The 12,674-nt window shown below is 32.7% G+C and overlaps 1 protein-coding gene across 5 annotated transcripts; it reads right to left on the bottom strand.

Annotated features, from left to right (window-relative positions):
• Positions 1-240: 240 nt before the first annotated feature.
• Positions 241-12,536, bottom strand: LOC139109673 (trichohyalin). Of its 5 annotated transcripts, none has more exons than XM_070668919.1 (20): positions 12,342-12,536; positions 11,802-11,868; positions 11,373-11,717; positions 10,776-10,856; positions 10,565-10,706; positions 9,969-10,457; positions 9,604-9,879; positions 9,316-9,524; positions 6,724-9,230; positions 5,290-6,574; positions 5,019-5,181; positions 4,735-4,938; positions 4,180-4,560; positions 3,781-4,101; positions 3,424-3,580; positions 2,855-3,344; positions 2,158-2,776; positions 1,639-2,017; positions 1,223-1,523; positions 241-439 (listed from the first exon to the last, which is right to left on the bottom strand). In XM_070668919.1, the coding sequence occupies exons 2-19, from the start codon at positions 11,833-11,835 to the stop codon at positions 1,224-1,226; spliced, it is 8,382 nt and encodes a 2,793-aa protein (XP_070525020.1). In that variant the 5' UTR covers positions 11,836-11,868; positions 12,342-12,536; the 3' UTR covers positions 241-439; position 1,223. The 5 variants fall into 5 exon arrangements, with proteins under 5 accessions (XP_070525020.1, XP_070525023.1, XP_070525019.1 ...); XM_070668922.1 differs by having other exon boundaries at positions 1,337-1,523; XM_070668918.1 differs by lacking the exon at positions 241-439 and having other exon boundaries at positions 936-1,523.
• Positions 12,537-12,674: the final 138 nt, after the last annotated feature.

Below are 12,674 nucleotides of genomic sequence, written 5' to 3'. Positions count from 1 at the left end.
AATATAGTAATTATGATAATATATGATCATAAATTAATCTATTGTTAAAAAATTTTTTTTTGTACAAAATCAGAAGTACTAAAAATTTTTTACTTTAACATATATGATACTGCATTGTATACGGTGACAATTAAATAATACGTGACGATTGGTGATTACTGTTTAAAACGTTACACGTTTTTGTATATCTTATCATTACACGTTAAGGTACTATATTTTAAAACTAAAAACAATGAGATATACTTTTAAATAAGTCACATGTATTTGTGACGAGATAAAATGTAATACAATGTATGTACATTGCATTCCTTCGATTACATTCTTAATTATAATAACAAACGACACTATGTTATCGTCAATAATCATAATTACATTATATCCATTACCATTGCAATCCTTAAATGCAGAATATCTCGTGACTAATGCAACCGAAGAATTCCTAGAGCAAAATAAATTAAAATTATATAACAAAACTTTTTATCTAAATTTTAGGAAAAAATAATTTTGAAAAATGGAAAATTAATATATTTATATAGGCTTAAATAATATGTGATAAACACAAGTCATTTAATTTGTTTCGAGAGCACCCTTAAATTAACATATAAATAAAAAATAACATTCTATTTACAATAAAACAATATAAAATAATATAAAAAGATGCAAAGATGTTTTCTCGATTTTTATATATTTTATATTTTTTATTTTTCAAAAGATTATTTTTCCGATTAAGGTCCAGTTTCACGAACGCGAGTTAAATTAATCGATCGGTTAATTTTGAAGGTTGCAACTCTAAAAATTAACCAATTAATTAAATTAACTCGCGTTCGTGAAACCGGGCCTAAGTTTGGATGAAGGTATTCTACATATTCGACAATTCTCGATATCGAAAATATACGGAATAGGTTATTGATATAAAGATATAGAAATTGCGGACGCAATGGATCAAAGATTTATCATATTAAGATTACAATCTCTTAGTCAAGCAAAAACAGATACATTGCGTGGATATTTACAACATCAATGGATTATTATATATATTTTCCGACACTTTATTATTTTTATGTAATTATTATATTGAGGTCTCAATTTTAAAGTTAATGTACAATTCTCATTCTTGTAGCCCACTACAATTTCCAGTAAGAGACTTTCAATATCAATATTCTATGCTTTGGAGAAAAAAATCTCCAAAAATTTACAAGACCGATATTATGAGTAATGTTACCTTAAGATTTACTGCAAGGTTGAATGGTATAATTCAAAGGTGGAGGCGGAATTAAAAGAGGCAATGGAGTTGGCGGTGGTGGAGCTTGAAGGGATGCTAAACTTGTAGTCGTACTTTGTGATTGTTCAATTGCTCGAACTGTTGTATTGTAGATCGAAAGATAACTGGGCCAGAGATGAGGTGGAGGTGGAGAACCAGGAGGCGGCGGAGGTGGTGAACGATCGTCCATTTCATCGGAGTCATCCATCATCATCGCTGTCAATGGAGTGATGCGTGGTTTTTTCAACTTAATTATTTTTACCTAAGAAAATGTAAAGAAACATATTTTACAAATTGCAACTAGAAAATATTTTTTCAATCTCCGTCTTTTATGAAAACAATTTTTCGGAATAAAAAAAAAAATAATAATCGCATACCTTGACTTTTTTCTTTGTCTTTGGTGATCTCACTCTTTTTTCTTGTTTTCTGCTCTTTCGCGAGCTATAAATTTTGTTCTTTCTTAAATCTCCGAGACCATCGCGGAAACCTGTTCCCTTAGGAGGAGGTGGGGAAGGCATATCGCCTTCGCCACCACTAGGACTGGTTCCTTCGCCAGGTTTTATGCCATCAGCAAATTGAACTGATTTTTTATTTCTTTTTATCTTATTTAATTTTAATTTACTAGATTTGGTATCCAATCCTACGTCTTCGTCGTATTCATTATTTTTATCTATTTCCTCATCTTTGTCGCTATCTTCTTTGATACTGTCGTCTGCATCTGGATCATTCAAATTACCATTGGGAATCGTATCTCTCCTAAAACAAATTAAATTTTAATGGTGCATAATGCGAGCAAGATATATTTCTATTAAATATTTTCATTAAAATTACATAAATTACGACTTGCAATTTGCACAAAAATTTTTAGAAAACACTTTAAATTAATATTAACAAACCTAAATCCTGGTACAACCAAAATGCCTTTCAATGGCGGAGGCGGTAACTCGGGCCATTCTCTTTTAATTTCAATATTTGCCTGATCTTTATTCGTGTCACTGAACGTTGTCATCGTTTCGTCAATTTCAATTCGCTGATTAATCGCTTGTAATTTCTCATCATCGTCATCCTCGTCTTCATCTTCCGCTTCCTCTTCCTCTTCGTCGTCATCGTCCGCCTCAGCCTCAGCTTCGCCTTCGTCATCATCATCATCATCATCTTCGTCTACGGCGGCATCCTCATATTCTTCTTTAATCGACGTCAATGCCTCTTCTTCTTTTACAGGATTTACTGGTGGTGATTCAGCTTGTTCATCTCCTTCTTTCAACGCTTTTAAAACTGATGGATCCACGATCGCACCTTTACGTTGATCTAACAAAACTCCACTCGCTTGTCGCGATGTATTGTTCTTTTCCAATAATCGGAGAGCTCGTCGATTAACACGTTCTATTCTTCTGCGTTCCTTTTCTTTTCTACGTAATTCACGTAATCGTTTGCGCTCTTCTCGTTCTTTACGCCGCGTTTCGAGTATGGCTTCGTAATTATATACGGGTTGAACTACCTCTGTAATGCAAGATTCTTGAATATTTGTTTGTTGACTGTAACATTTTCGAAAAAGTAAAAATTATATATAAACGAAAAATTTTATATACGTACTTTGTACCTCGTTCCTCGAGAACGATGTCACTGTCGCGGCAGGTATCGGGACTGGCACAGGAACAGGTATTGGCAATGACAACGGCAATGGAGTAGCAGATGGTATATTTGCGACAGGAGCATGGGTGTTCGCCGCGGCAGGTAAGGCTGGTGGTACAGGCAATGGAACCGGAACGGGGATGGGTACAGACATAGAAATCGAAGATGTCGAGGGCGAGGGTGCCGGGACTGTTGAAGAATATAAAACTCCACTTGATTGATCTGTAGTTGACGAAGACTGATTGCTACTGCCGCCGCTGTTACTGTTGTTGCTCTTGCTGCTATTACTCCAATCTACAGACGTAGGTACTACTTGTAAGACATTACCTACGCGAACAACTTGACTGGATCCGGATCGTACAGGCGGAGTCGCGGCTGAAACGGACATTTCCCGACGTGCAGATTGTACTCCATTAAAATCAGCAGGAACAACTTGCAAGACATTTCCAACCTTGAAAGAATATTTAACGTAAACTTTTTTGTTTTATTAAAAATCAAGAAACATGTAATATAGTTGAAATGTTAAATACTTGTACAACTGTAGGCTGCTGTCTATACATCATCTGTTGTGGTTGTTGTGGAGGTGGAGATGAATATGTGATGACATTAGAATTGAAATTAGAAGAATATTCCGAGGCAATAACAGAATCCTTTTGTTGTTTTTTAATACCTAATTCTAATTCTAACCTGTGGAAAATAAATTATATTTTTATTTTTAAACCACATTAAACGTGATATTAATTGCGGCTATTCTAAATGATTAAATTTTACAGACTAATACACATTGAAATTAAACAAACTAAGAAATTAAATATAATACGTTTTTTTTTAATTATATAGAAAATATATAGAAAACAGGATAGCAAAAATCTAATGCAAATTCTTACCTATCATCGAGAGATAAACGTTTTGGCGAACTCGTAGATGATTCGTCCATACAAGGAGGATAAGTTAAATTATTTTCTGTATAATAATACTCATTTCCACCTTCAATCTCATTTGAATATTGGAAATTTGGAGCAGCTGTATCCACGCTATTAATATTCATTTCTGAGTCCAAAATGTTCGTTCCTGGTATAACTCCCGTTTGAACAATAGTTTCAATGCGTCTACCTCTTTCACTACAATCGTTGAATTTTTTATTTTCATCATCGTCGTTTCTTTCTCTTTCAATTTCGTTTAGCCTATCCCTTCCGAGTGAAGGAGATCTGTATTTAAAATTGGTCAGAGATTTTATCACAGATAAACAATTTGACAATATTAATGCAAATTAAATCAAAATTTACCTAGAAGATCGCACTGCAGATGTTCTAAATTGTTCCGGGCTTCTTAATCTCGACATAGAAGCAGATTTGTCTTTTAATCTCATATCAAATGGAGATCTACTTCTTGATCTCGATTGCGATCTCATCCTAAATCTTGATCTAGAAGCTGATCTAGAACGCGAATCCGATCTTGATCTAGATCGTGTTCGCGATCGTAATGGAGACCAAGATCTCGAGCGTGATCTGGATTTTCGTCGAAATCGTTCTGAAACTTGGCGCATAGGCGAATACCTGAGACGGGGAGGCGTTCGATTTCGTAATCTCGGTCTTAAATGCCCGTGACGATCCAAATCCGTATGATCTTTGTCTTTCTCCCATTGTCGTTCCCTTCTTGTATTAAACCTGTTTGAATTAAATCGGATAATATTAGATGCTTCGATTATTTGTTAACAAAGTTATACATATTATATTTATGCATTGCAGTAAAATTATCGATAAAGATCTCATAAAAAGAATCGACTTTTCGATATTATTTTTTTCGAACCTGCATAACATATGCGAAATATATGAGAATACCTTTTCTTATATTTTGATTGCGATTGTGGCGAAGATTGTACCGTATCCCTGTCCAAACTTCCTTCTCTATAATACGTTCGATCGTCATATTCAAGGGGTAAATCTTGTCCGACGGTGTACGAATCAATCGATTCGTTACCGTCTCTTAAAACACAGCTATTTTCATATTGCCAAAACGTATGATCCAATTCTTCCGTATGAAATCTAAACAATAATTAATCAGTTATTAATGGGTGCAAGTAATGTATGAAAAGTTTACGTAACATTCAAGTATTTTATAATACCTATTATCTCTATATTTCTCCGATTCTACTGTTCTTTCTCTCAAAATCTCCATTGGATCATACATTCTAGTATCCTTTTCGTGATCTCTGTCGACATTGTCGTGCTTTCTTCTACTCCAGTCGTCCCTATTGTGCTTAGAAGGGCCATATTTTTTAAAGTTATCTGTAAATAGATGTAATATGTACGATACAGAATAAAACTGTTTTATGCTTTTATAAAAAAAATAGGTTATACAGCGATGAACAATCGTTAATTGCTATTATTTTTTACCTTCATTGTAACCGAAGCGTGGTGGTGGTGGAGACCGCGTGTATCTTTCTTTTCTTTCATCTGATCTCGATTTACCAGATCGCTCATCGTCGTATCTTTCCCGTTTTTTATCTCTGTCACGCGTACTAGTAGAGGCCTCATCCTTCCTTTTTGGACTTTTACTGCGACTTCTGCTCCAGCTGTGACCGGGGCTGCCACTTCTACTCCTTTGTTGTTCCCACGATACGTACGGGCTTCTGCTTCTTCTCTTTTTTCCTCGTCCCGAAGGACTCGATCTTCTTCGATCTGCAAAATCTTTGGAGCCTTTCATGTCCCTTCTATCGAATTTTTCTGCGTCGTCAGTTTTCTTTTCTTTTCTGTCTTTGTCATGCGAATATTTTTCATTGTCTTTTTTACCAGGACTTCTTTTCCTGTGTTCCCGGATAAGAGATTGTACATCTAATGAAGCGTCAGTGTCACTAACATTTCGATTAGCCTTATATCTCTTAATGTCATTGTTTTTGCTCTCTCTGTCGTAGCTGTCAGATTGTTCGGACCGAATAGAAACCGCCTTTTCCGATGTCGGAGATTTTGATTGTCGTATCGTTATTACTGAAGATTTGGAAACCACAGAAAAGTTAGTTGTGTCTAATAACGTGCTGTCGATTCCGCTATTACTCGCTATGCTATATTTGTGTGTAAAGTGGTCCGCTTGTTCGTCGGTCGTGTATTCGTCGTTATCATTTTTTAATGCGTGTGATTCTAACAATTTTTTTTGTATCGTCAGTAGGGCTGCCGCATGTTGAGCGGGGCTCTGCAATGATGTTTCTAAAACACGCTTCGATTTTACTTGCTCGTTAGTACGACGAATTAAGAATTGTTTAGGAATGAGTTTAAGTGAATTCTTTTCTTCATTCACTTCATCGTCATTCGTATGTGTTACTGGCCTTTCAATAGAATTTACAGCGTGCTGTTTACCACATGATTTCTCCGATTTATACTCTGCAAAAATATCCATATTTTCTGACGTATGTAATTTTGAGCACGATTCATTTATTGAAATGTCATCAAATAGATTATCAGTAGCTGTAACGTCAAAACTGTGAACAGAATCCTTATCTTCCAAATGTACTTTATTCAAAATATCGTCTATCTTTTCATTTGCCGCATGTTTAGTATCACGTAGCTTTGTTAATTGCAAAGGTATTCCAGTTATAGGAATTAATAGCTCATCTGACGTTTCTGTTTTATTTTTCTCACAAAGGAGAGAATTGTAAGAGTTACTCCCACTAGATCCTTCTACATCCTAGAAAATAAAAGAAAACCAAATGATCGTTCAAACATGAAATTTGAATGTATTTTTACTACAAATAATATATTAAATAAAAATATTAAAAATCATTGGAAGAACTTTTTTTTACTGATAAAATAAAATAATTAAATAAAAATACTTACTTGCGATTTTTGAGAAAGTGCTGGAGAACTAGGACTGTATAAATCCAAGGTCTTCTTTTGAAATTTTATATCCGATTCTAAAATTTCTTTGAATTGATCTCTAGTTTGACGCTCTTTAGTGGATGCAAGCTGTTCTTCATTTGCTTTAGTAGAGATTAAATGTGCCACCGATGAATCTTTTTTTAATTGTGCAGGCCCAGTTGTCGCTTCTTCCGACGCCCATGATCTCTCTAATGATTCTCTACTTTGTGGTTTTTTATGATAGAAATCTGTACTGCAAATTTCGTCTTTTCTTGTTTTTTCTAATTCTTGTTCACATTTGTTAATTTTGGACCACTCGGCATATTCTTCCTCCCATATATCTTTAACTTCTGGTTTTTCTTCGGACTGAGAACCCATATCCCAACGACTTTTTTTAACCCGCTTACTTGATTTCATGGGTAATTTATTCGCGGTTTCTTCGATATCTTTTTCTTCGTCCGTTTTACCCCATTCTTTCTCTATCGCGACAATATCGTTAATTTTACAAACTTCCATTTCTTCGGGATTTTTACGAAACAAAGATTCTTCCTCTATATCCCAATCATCTGTTTTACGTTGCTTGCTTTTTTGTTCTAAGAGCATCATCTCTTCTCGTTCGCCTTCTTCTTGCTCCTCCTCCCATATTCTTATTGCACACAAACGTTCCTGCTTTTTTTTCATTTCCCTTACACTTTCTTTTTCTATTGCAATGTAAGTATCTGTTTTTTTATCGTATCTAACTTCTTTTTCTATTTTTTTTAATGAGCTTTGATTGGTTTTTCGTTTATTCATAATCAAATCTGATATTGCTTCTAAACTATCCACTTCCCACTCATCTGCTAAAAGCTGCTTTTGACATACCTCTTTTTCGAGCTGTGTTAAAGATGGTACATTTAATGTGTCAAAATCAGTTTCTCCCCATTTTTCTTTTTTCTGCTTTCCTAGTTTTTTCAAATGCTTGGCTTCATTTATTTGTTGAGTAATACGTTCGCCCTCTCTTTCCCAATTTGCAAGAAATTCGGTGCTGTTTTTAATATCTTTTTCTTTCCTTTTTTTCTTTTTCGTTTCAACTTCTTCATCTGATCTTGTTTTTCCTTCATGAATATTTTCCTCATTGGTTTTAGATGATTGATCTTCTTCTTGCTCAAGATTATCTCGACTATGTTTTCTTTTCTTTCGATATTTATTTTTTTCCAAATCATCTGCCTTTTTCGATTCTCTAATGTGATCTTGACTGGAAATGTCGTCATCAATTTGTTGCGATACAGAATCCATTTCCCATTGTTCCATAAAACTTTCGTCGGGCTTAGTTTCTTTTCTTTCTTTTTTCTGTTTTAAGCAATCATGATCGTGTATACTCACATCAACGATGGTTTTTTTCGTTGATGCAATTTGATCGGACCTTTTTCTATTTTCATCTGCTGCTTCTTCTGTAATCTTTTTTACTGACGTTACTGATTGTAATATCTTTGCTCCATCTGCAGACGATGTTATTATAGGAGATTTTGATATTATCTTACTTATATCTCCATTATTAATAGATTTAACTTCTTTCGGCTTCTTTTTCATTTTCTTCCTCTTCTTTACGTGTTCATCAGAATCACTGTTGGAATCGGTACTCATCTTTCTTCTACGCTTTTTTCTTATTCGCGCAATACGTTTCGCCTTTTTCCTTTTCTTTTCAATTTTCTTTTTCTTTTTCCGCTTTCTTTTCCTTCTTTCTTCTGAACTACTAGTATCACTACTACTGGTACTACTACTGTCAATGCTGTCTGAATCGGAAGAAGACGAAATACTCAATTTTCGTTTCCGTTTTCGTTTTCTTTTCTTCTTTTCTTTTTCTGAATCCGAAGATGTGGTACTACTGGACGAATCACTGCTGGATATTATTTTCCTTTTCTTTTTCTTTTTCTTTATTTCTTTAGATTCCGTATTCTCGTCACTCAATCGTTCAACTTTTATTCTAACATTTTCCCAATCACTTGGTATTGATTTAGAATCCTCAGATTCATTATTTTCGCTTGTATGTTCAATTTGTATATTTTCATTAATTTGTATTTGACAATCTGTCGATAGAATAGATCCTTCGCATTCTGTACTCTTTATCGAACCTTCGAAAGTTTGCTTATCTCTTCTGTCAAATGTTTCTGTCAATGGTAATTCCAAAGTTATGCTGTCTTCAGCTAAATTAGATTCAATATCGAACTCATGATAACTATGTGGAGAAGTAGATTTAACAGGATTCTTTTTTGGAGAATATTCTTTAGTTACATCAGTAGAAGTAGTGCATACCATTTTCATAAATTGTTCATATTCAGAGGCTAGCTTTTCATTTCCGGCAGATTGTGAGGAAGATGTTGATGCTTCATCATTCGTTATTATATTTTCAATGATTTTTTCACAAGATTTATTATCTTCCTTTATATTTTCAGGGTTATTTATTGTATCTTTATTTGTTAAATCAGAAGTTGCCGAGCATCCCTCTTCTTTCAAAATAAAAAATAAAACATTATCACAAATATTTTAACATCCATATTATATGCAACATTTTTATTGTTAAAAATCACTTACGTTCATTTATGGAAACCTGCAATTTGTTTATAGGTTTCTCAACTTCTTTTTTTGCTACGTTAATAGACGATAATTCCTCATCTTCACTGTCCCATTTTGATTTAGGAAGCTGTATAGTCGTCTGCCATTTGCTATCTTTAGGAGACTTAATTGTATTTATTTCATGATACCAATTTCGCTTTTGTTGCATAGTATCTTCTGTATCAATCCTGCAATTACAAAGATTCAAATTAAAAAAAAAATGAAAAAAAAAGAAAAACAACTAAAAAAAGAGATAACAATATATACTGTGGTAAAGATGCCTCGCATATCTCTCGAATTTTCTCGCGACGTTCAGGAGTAACAGTTTGTAAAAGTTGCGAAATGTTTAATAAAAGAGAAATCCGCGGATTTTCACAATATGATAATTGAAGTCCCCTTGTACGTTTCGTTAACTTAATCGATTCAGGTGGATACTTTTTAGGTCCTTCAAGTCCTTCAGCAATTAATGCTTGACGTTTTAAGCGATGATTATTTAACATTAACATTTGTTCTAGGTGACGTGTATAATCTTGTTGTGTGGTTCTGAAAAAGTATAACGTATAAAAACCAATATAACGAAATATAAGTAGCGATATACATACATATGTAACTTATACTATAAAAGCATGTACCTGACTTTCACATTTGATCGTTCTGAATTATCACGTCTTCTGATATGAATTATATCGTCAAAAGTTAATCCAGATTTTCGTACTTCCGCCCACGAACTACTTTTTAACGCTACCTTGTCCTTCCATTTGTCTTTATCTTTCTCTTTTTTATCCTTGCCATCTACTTCCACTTCCAACATATCAGTTTGTTTCTCCTTTATATTTTCTTTCTTATTTTTTGCTGTTCCAGTTTTTTCTTTTGTCTCTACTTGTTTCTCCTTTTCTTTTTCATTTTCTTTTTTATCCTTTCCTTCTTCTTTCTTGTAGCGGATTGGGGTAATCTTACTATTATCTCGCTTATCTTTATCGTCTTTCTTTTTTTTATCTTTCTTTCTATTTTTGTCTCTATCCTGAGACGATTTTTGCGTAAAACGTTCTATACTTTCATTACGATCTTTAACGTCCTGACTTAAATTCTTATCTTTATCAATTCTATCACGATGTCGATGCCTTGAAAAAATAGAATTAGCTTTAACAATTAGATCATAAAAAAAGTAAAAAAATATTAACATAAAAATAATTTAAAAAAATGAGTACATTATAATTAAAACTATTACCTTTCTGAATATTTTCGATCTATTAATTTATTTTTACTATTGTCGTTTATTCCTCTGTGTTTATTTTTTTCTTTCGTACGTTTAGTGCTTTCAAATAAACCAGGTACGTTTCTACTAGTATAATTTTCGTCTTCCATACTTGCTATAAAATTTTTTTATTATTGAATATTTGATTTATACAATCATAACAATTTTTATATAAAAATAATACCTGCTGCCATAGCTTCTGCAAGTAACATTTTACTTTTAGATTCCTCTCTTCGAATTTCTTCAATAGCCAAAATTTTTTCTTCTAAAAAATTATAAGTTACGATAAATTATAGTTTTTACCCTTCCACATCAGTTAGAAGAAAATTGATTAATATTAGAAATATTGATCATATTTAAATAAATAATTCTTATAAATGTATATAAAATTATAAATATTATTTGATAAAAAAATAATAAAATACTTATTTCTATTACCGAAACACTAAGAAAATTAATTATATCTATAGATATTTCAATAAGAAATAATCCTTTATTAAAAATATTCTTTCTGCCAAAATTATGATATAAAAATGTTTCAAAAAATGCATAGTTATGTATATAAAAATATAATTTACATTTATAGAAATAGCCAGGCATTGCAAATTGCAACTTTGTTGCTAAGATATTTCACAGCAAAGATCAAAAAGATGTTAAAAATCTAAAGCCTCTAAAGAGAAAATACAACCAATTTAAAATTTGTCGCAATTTACATTTTGCATTTATATATGTAGTAAATCCAATAATTCTAACATATATTTTATAATGTATATAGTATCACCTGTCTTTTTTCTTGATTTATTTATATTTGCATCATCCTGAATAGTCTTGTCTTTTATTTTTAAAGTGGAATGTTGAGACAAGTTTGGTTTAATCTGAGATTTGGATAATGCTTTGAACTGATTAGCAAATGCCATTAACCGTTTTTTAGCTTGAATTTTTCCAAGTACTGGTTTTATTGTCTTTGGACTCTCTAATCTTGATGTATCACCATCACTAGTTTGTCCTTTTGTACTGTCTGGGGTTTCTGGCATTTGTATGTCTATTAAGGAGATTGAGATGTCTGAAGTTTGTTCTTCAGGAACATAAGTATCTTTTGAGCGAGATGTATCAGTATCATCTTTTTCTAATAATACAATAATTATCATTTAGTAAAAAATATAATATAATATGTTATAACACTATAATAAAAAAAAAATTTGTTTCTTACCTAAAAGAGTTGATATCCTTTCTTCTTCTGCCATTGGTAAAGTTTTGATAATCAAGATTTTAGTTACCTACGTCATATTTCTTATATAAATTCTTGAGATGGGTATAAAAAGCAGTAAACAATATCAAGAAATAAGGTAAAAGCATTAATTTTGATATTATAACTTTGAAACTATATAAATAGTATAGTTTTGATATAGAATCTAATTTCGGCAATGCACGCGAGATTATTCATTGTTATACAATCATAGTACATATCCAGCTATGTAAAGTGACAAGAGAAACAATCGTTTATGCATGTTTACTTTAAGCTATGGGAAAGAATTATACGGAAAAAAAAAATAAAAAAAATAAAAAAAAGATAAACCTCAAAAAATTCTTAAAGTATCAACGACATAAAACGTTTGATACAAAATTGTTTGTACGTACATAGTATACAAATAGCAAACAGAAATAGATAATATAAAAAAAAAGCCCAAGTAATAAGAGGATATGTTGAATATCTTAGGCTAGCCGAGCTTTGATTAGATGAGATATTTACCGTTAGACACGATTTAAATCATCGACACGCATGATATAATGAATGATATCAATGCACCAAATAAATTGGAAACACGCGATCGTAGCGTAGCTCGTGGGTTTGGTTTCTACGTTGATAAAAGTCAAACGAAAGTATTGCGCGAGGGACAGCGGACATGTTGCCCAAACTGTAGTGTAGGGTCTACAGGCTACAGGCAGTTCAGAAAGTGCAATGGTGGAGAGTGCAGAGAGAAGCAGAGATGCCAACAGAGGGTGCAACCAATAGCGCAACTGCTAAATGAGCATTCAGTAAACTCTTGCATCGGATTAGTACATTCTTTTAGGTCTAAAAATA

The sequence above is a fragment of the Cardiocondyla obscurior genome, linkage group LG18 (genome assembly GCF_019399895.1).
Source record: "Cardiocondyla obscurior isolate alpha-2009 linkage group LG18, Cobs3.1, whole genome shotgun sequence".
NCBI classification, from domain to species: Eukaryota; Metazoa; Arthropoda; class Insecta; order Hymenoptera; family Formicidae; genus Cardiocondyla; species Cardiocondyla obscurior.
This window is presented reverse-complemented; position numbering and strand designations above follow the sequence as displayed.